At 37.7% G+C, this 6,593-nt stretch overlaps 1 protein-coding gene across 2 annotated transcripts in view; it reads left to right on the forward strand.

Moving 5' to 3' along the window:
- Positions 1 to 5,791, forward strand: part of LOC124152306 (parapinopsin-like) — a 43,984-nt gene extending 38,193 nt beyond the window's left edge. For both annotated transcript variants that reach the window (XM_046525205.2, XM_048392691.1), the window contains exons 3-4: positions 2,681 to 2,786; positions 3,672 to 5,791. In XM_046525205.2, coding sequence (XP_046381161.2) covers positions 2,681 to 2,786; positions 3,672 to 4,129 — 564 coding nt within the window. In that variant the 3' untranslated portion in view covers positions 4,130 to 5,791. The remainder of the gene's footprint in view (positions 1 to 2,680; positions 2,787 to 3,671) is intronic.
- The last annotated feature ends 802 nt before the right edge of the window (positions 5,792 to 6,593 follow it).

Here is a 6,593-nt window from a genome sequence, read left to right on the forward strand (position 1 = left end):
AGCCAATTCATTATCACTTTTACTATTTCCTATTTATATATTGTATATATAATTATGAAATTTTTATGTTAGCGCGTAATAGTCAGTTGGACGACTCAACGCATACACAGAAATAAGGACTTTAATTGTATTGCCCAAGTTGTAAACGAGTGGGAGTTGGAGTGTAGCTGCCCTTAAAGGCAGGTTCCAATCATATTTACTCAGTTTATGTCAATGATGAAATCATAAACGTCCCTGTTGTCGAACAAACAGTTAGAGATACTGTCATGTTTTGTCTGCATTCATAGGTTATGTTGAAGTCAAACAGAAGTCTTTCTTATTACATATTATGTCCATTATGAACACGAGACAAAACCGCGTAGGTGAAATCAATCCACACTTGTGTGTGTGGTACATTGCACTCAATGTCATCAGTAGAACTTCAAGTATAGACGCGTGTTGGGTTCCCAATACTGATACCCGAGCCCCTACAACACAGCAAAGGCGCAGAGATATGATTAAATATATGCCTTAATGATGATGCCCCAACGACATGAAAAAGGCAAACTGGCATCTCTCGGAGGAGTAATGCAAGTATTAACAAAAAGACGATGTCATCTACATGTCCCGCCAATTGTCCAATATAAAAGACAATGATATGTGGAATCAAATGTGACATTGTAGATTATCAGTTTGTCCACCTGCTTGTAAAAGAGATAAATATCCATAAAACTTTGTACAATTATCTGCTCTAGTAAAACTGTAATGATAAACAAAGGTTAAAATCATCTTCCATTATGTGAAGGCATAGGATATTTTGTATCTTTGAGCACTGCACAAACTCACTCATTTTGATATCATGAATTGGATTGTAGGCAGGTATTGTGGCAGCCCTACCCTTTACGGGTAGTTACCAAATTAAGGTACACGGTACAGATGAGGTACAAAAGCTGTGAGCGTGCTGATCCCTCAAAACATGGTGAATTTCTAATACCTCTACTATGAATCGTTTTATAGCTTTGTTTGTTGCATGGTCTACAGGTGTGCCACTGAATTGAAAGAAGAAACTATGAAATAATTTTTAAAAATTTAAAGAACAAAGATACGGTTTTAGACTGATAGTGTACAAAGTTCGCTGAGAAGTACATAAAAGAACTGAGGTACAAATTGTTAAGATTCAATTCAAATCAAGTCTAAATTTATAAGATTTATATAATTACGAAATAATTGGGAGAATCATAAGGCACTTCTACACTATGTTGTGAATGTGCTTACCAAGGTTCTTAAAACTATCTCTAAAATAATGACGAACGGATGATGAGCAAAGTAACACGAGGCGGGAATGGAACATTGGGTATAAGAGATTTCAATAAATCGTGGATAGGTTTATTACAGAAGTGATAGATTCAGCTTACATGTTGACATACAATCAAGAGATCACAACTGACACATCAAGATGAGTTCAGAACAAAAGAGGTGTTAGTTTGAGTATTACTTGGAGTGAAGGGTCTGGATAAACACAAAGTGTAATAATAAGTTAACATAACATACACTGATGTGTGAAACGGTTATGATGGATTAAAGGGATTTATAGGGTAAGTCAAAATTATTCGGACAGATTTGGGGTCATGGTTGGATGTTTAACCGGGATCGAAAAACCGATACACTGCAGGACAAAAGAAAGTATCTACATGGAAAATTGATCGAACCAAACAATTACAATTACCATACATTATTAGGCTGAAAAAGTGGCTGGCACGCTGCAAATTTAAGGTCAAAACTGAAATATGATACCTGTATCAAATACATCACCATCGAATTACAACTTCCTGAAGTTTCATTTCTAACCAGCATAACGATGGTGCATACTTTCTTTTGCCCGACAGTTTACTTATATTGAATGATTGTTCTATTCATACTTAGTTGTATAACAAACCGATCTATTGGTTAAAGGGTTGCAATGAATTGATTACTATCAAACCGCCTTGAAATTGATAGTACAGCGTTGACTCAGGCGAAAACTAAAATTCACTTACTAACGCATACGTTCTTTGATACAATTGTAACAGCGAGATAGACCGTTCAATCAAGTGAAAAAAGTAATATTTCCCAGGCAATATCATCCTTATCTCAGCTTCATAGTCCAAGAAAGGCGAGTATTTAACGCTGGATGGTATGACATTGTTACATTATTCTTACGTTAACATGAACATGCATGAGCGCTAAATCCCTTTATGTCCGATGTTCAAAAACGTTGTCAGTTCTGTACAGCTTGTTATCGGTAATATGTCAGATGAAACTACACATGCATATTGCGAAGATTACAATGTCTCCCAAGCGTCCCAAAGGCTGCTGCGTTCAGTACCGTCGAATTGGTTTCCTATAATGGAATTCATCCAGAGATTGTACACACAGGCTGAATAGAGGTCTAAAGAAAATCTGCTCATTTGATCAGATCATGGGACTATAAATTAAACGTGTCTATGCTGGCTATGCGTTACTTTAAAACAACAACGTTCATACACACAAACACAATCCCCAAAGAACTATTGAGGTTTAATTTTAATTGAAGATTGTAAAGGTAATATACTATCAAATCCTATTATTCAAATAACAGAAATGTGTATGTGGTATTTACACATACAGTGTATTTGCTTGTTCAGTAAATTAACAATAATTCAATTTCACATTTTCATTTTAGATCCGCAATATTGCAAAATGTAATGTGTGGAACTCAAAGAGTCGAGTGGCAAGAAAGAATCTCAAACTGGAAAGAAAATTGTTCAGAACATGTTTACTCATGGTTTGTAAGTATATAAAATGAAGTATTAATAATAATAATGAGTCCATTTGTATGGCGCCAAACTCCATACCAGCTCGTGTGCTCATGGCGCTTACATATTATTACCCCGGTCAATGGATCAATGAGCACTCGATTTTGATTCTCAGCTCCTTGGGGACTATACAACCCAAGCTGCCTGTGAGGCGCTAGGTTAATAGCCACATTACCATCTCATCCAACCGGGTACCCAGTCACTGCTGGGTGAACAGATGCACATTTCGAACAAAGCCACTTGCCTAAGGACACCACATGTGGTACATGTGCTTCAGTGTGGGGCAGGACCGAAGCCCTAGAAACCCTCAAGCTGTCAAGCTGCTTAACGGGGTCACCCATCCAACTACTCTCAGACCGACGTTGCATAACTTCACCTGATTTGTGATCTGTGCGCTGTGCACAGGACCACCTGCCTCGTGTCAAGTATTACCAACTGTATATCGAATGAGAGAGTGAGTATGGGTTTACGTCGCTTTTAGCTTTCTTCCAGCAATATGGCGGCGAAGGACACCATAAATGAACACGCCTGAGCCCCGGGTTCGATTCCGCACATGGGTACAATGTGTGAAACACATTTCTGGTGTCCTCCGCCATGATATTGCTGGAATATTGCTAAAAGCAGCGTAAAATCTCACTCCCTCCCTCGCATATTGTTTCCATTTATAATGTTCAAAACGTTCATCAAGATGTGGTCTTGGACGACTGTTTGATTATTATCATTTCTAGTTTGGTGACTGCTTCATTTCTACCAATCGTATCATTTGGGGCACCCTTGTGTTGCGATTATGAAGTTAAATGTGGTGAAAGAAACTATAAAGTTTATCCATCAATTGCCATTTACTTTCTTCTGTTTTAGGTATGTATCTGTTGTCATGGCTGCCATATACAATCGTATCGTTCATGTCGGCGTTTGGTGCAGCTAAGATTATTTCTCCGTTAATGGCCACAGTTCCAGCCCTTGTTGCTAAGTGCTCAGGGTTATGGAACCCTGTGATTTACATAGCCACAAATGCTCAATTTAGAATTGCTCTCTATGAACTCCTACCCTGCTCGCCATTGAAGAAGGACCTTGATAACAACACTGACGCGAGACTGGTGTCTTCTGAAGATAGGACATACAAAACAAGGTCTGGATTCTCCTGTGAAAAGAAAACCAAAGCCGGTCAAATGTTTGATCTAACTTTAATGAAGGATCAAATTCCTGTCGATCAAACTGTTGTGGAAGAATTGTCGCCAAGGGTGTCGCCTGTGAATGGTAGATGTGTGAGAATTGAGCTGTCCGACCTGGGTATGGGAAATAAGGCGGACATTTGAGTCCAATGTATAATACAGAAGTTGATCAAAAAGTTATTCCTTACTTTAATTAAGGAAATAATATTATATCATGCCACTTGTAACGTTGTGCCTATTGAGTTTTTACACTGGTTACATTTTTACATTCCATGTATATGAAATCGAATCACTATATTCCTGTGACCTGCTTAAGGTACCAATTGTCAACGGTACGCACAGACATGTAAGTCTGCAAAGGTTACACATTATGCTGAACCTTTTTTTTTTCATTTTACATGAAATTAACACTCTCGTTATATTTCTATTGTAGCTATAAATATCCTTCAACCACGATGTGGTAATTTGCTCACATCCATTATTTTCGAATGGTGTTCTGGTGGTAGTCTGTACCCCCGACCCAAGATCCTTGAGAATAAATTTAAAAACCGCACCCAACTCAAGTCTAGAATGATTTGGCAAGTCTAAATTGCCTCAGCCTTGAAATTAAGCATTGATCTCAGCTCAAATTTGGATTTGTGTTGTATTTTGTAGATAATTTTGTTTTTTTAGATAAGATGACTGTTGCATTAGATAATAACGTTTTAATGCCCTTATTTTGGAAGCACAATCAATGTATACCTTGATTAACTTAAATAATGCATATAAACTGCCATTAAATTCAGCGTTCGTATTGAAATATCCAGAATAGTCTTTGTGTTCAAATTTCTTCTTTTTTCAACTCTAAAACATTAATCAATCTCCATTCGTATTATAGAACAGTGAAACACGCATTAGCTTATTGATTAAATTTCATGGAAATCTCAAACAGATAAGAAATGCAAATAATTCAAAATTCGAATGCAAAAAATATATTCGTAGGAAGGGAAGGTTAATATATATTATCGGATTCTCTTCAGCATTTGTCGTTTGGTCTTTTGGATAACAGAGAAATGCATGTATAACGATAGGTGGTTTCCATGTCATAGGCTCAAAGTGTCTTCACTACAATATGTGTATACAGAGGGTCGTAAGCTCAAAGTGTTTTCATTTACATGTGTATACATTAGGTCGTAAGCAAAGATATCACTGTGAGGAGCTTGTGTTTGTCACATTGGAGATATACAACGTTATCGGTGGACAGCAAACCAAGTCTACAACGATTTCGCTGGAAAGAACTCCAGTTAAAACCGTCAGATTGCATCGAATGGGGCATCTATATAGCTGGGATCCGACTGTGCACATGAAAGTCATTGTTCCAATGACCAATGCAAACGTGGTATTACCTCATGAGATTATAATGTATTTACGTGTGTGTGTGTGTGTGTGTGTGTGTGTGTGTGTGTGTGTGTGTGTGTGTGTGTGTGTGTACATGCGTGCGTGCGAGCGTGCGAGTGTGCGAGCCTGCGTGCGTGCGTGCGTGTGTGTACTCAATTTTGATTTTTTTTTTATAATGGGGATGGTCACAGAAGACTTTACCCTTACTTAATTTAACGATATGTTAAAGTTCATATTCGTATATTTCTTCAAGTGTAAAAATCAACATTGTCCAATATACAATATGTTTTAAGAAAGTCGTTTTTTATGTCCATGTGCGACGTGATGACATTTGTGTGTTGGCATTGACCATTTGATTGTTATCCTGTTGAAATCATACCTTATGTTATGTTGTACACTTAACAGTTGAACATAAAGTTGTATTGTCTACTGAGGATATTTTGTTGATATTTGCTATGTTTTCGATCTGTGTTTTACGATTTAGAAGATTGTCAATATGTATCAATGTCATATATTAAAAAAAAAAAGCACATGTCTATTTCTCCGTTACGTGAAACCAAAAGGGGAGGTAAGGTTCTGGTAAAATTTAGCAGTCGAGTAAACCCCAACATGTATCAATGCATCAATTTGGTGATTACCATAATAACACACATATGTCTCCGTTTGACACTTATTATTGCACACACCCTATAGACCTCGACCTACACGTAGAGCACAAGTTCATGGATCACTGTTTCCCTTTAATGTGGTTCAGAATAATATGAAAGGACAAGATGATGGATCAGGTCGGAGACTTTACCTTTTGCAGGCTAGGATCATACCCGTATCCTAGGCCATATAAACTGACGTCCAAATATAACTTTACAACTTTAAAAAGGAAACTGCACAATTTAAAAAAACACTAGTTCAAACTAACTAAATGAATACAAAACACATCGTCCAAACACAACAATGCTCTATGCAGAAAGTTATACACGTCCGTGGCAGGAACGTTGTGGGTTTTTTTTAAATGCGAAAAAATGAAAAACAAGTGCCGCTTGGGCAGCTGAAACTACGCGTGCAATGAGGGTATATACATAATACGGACTGCATGTCACACACTGACACTGATAAACAAAAACTCCACAGAAATGGCACGCTCACACCCGAACAACGTGAGCAGGCCCTGGGTATGATGATGCAGATGGGAGCAACCCATGTCCACATTGATAGAACCTTTGGTTGCTCCGTT

Source organism: Haliotis rufescens, unplaced genomic scaffold, assembly GCF_023055435.1.
Source record: "Haliotis rufescens isolate VD_foot unplaced genomic scaffold, xgHalRufe1.0.p SCAF_11, whole genome shotgun sequence".
In the NCBI taxonomy this organism is placed as follows: Eukaryota; Metazoa; Mollusca; class Gastropoda; order Lepetellida; family Haliotidae; genus Haliotis; species Haliotis rufescens.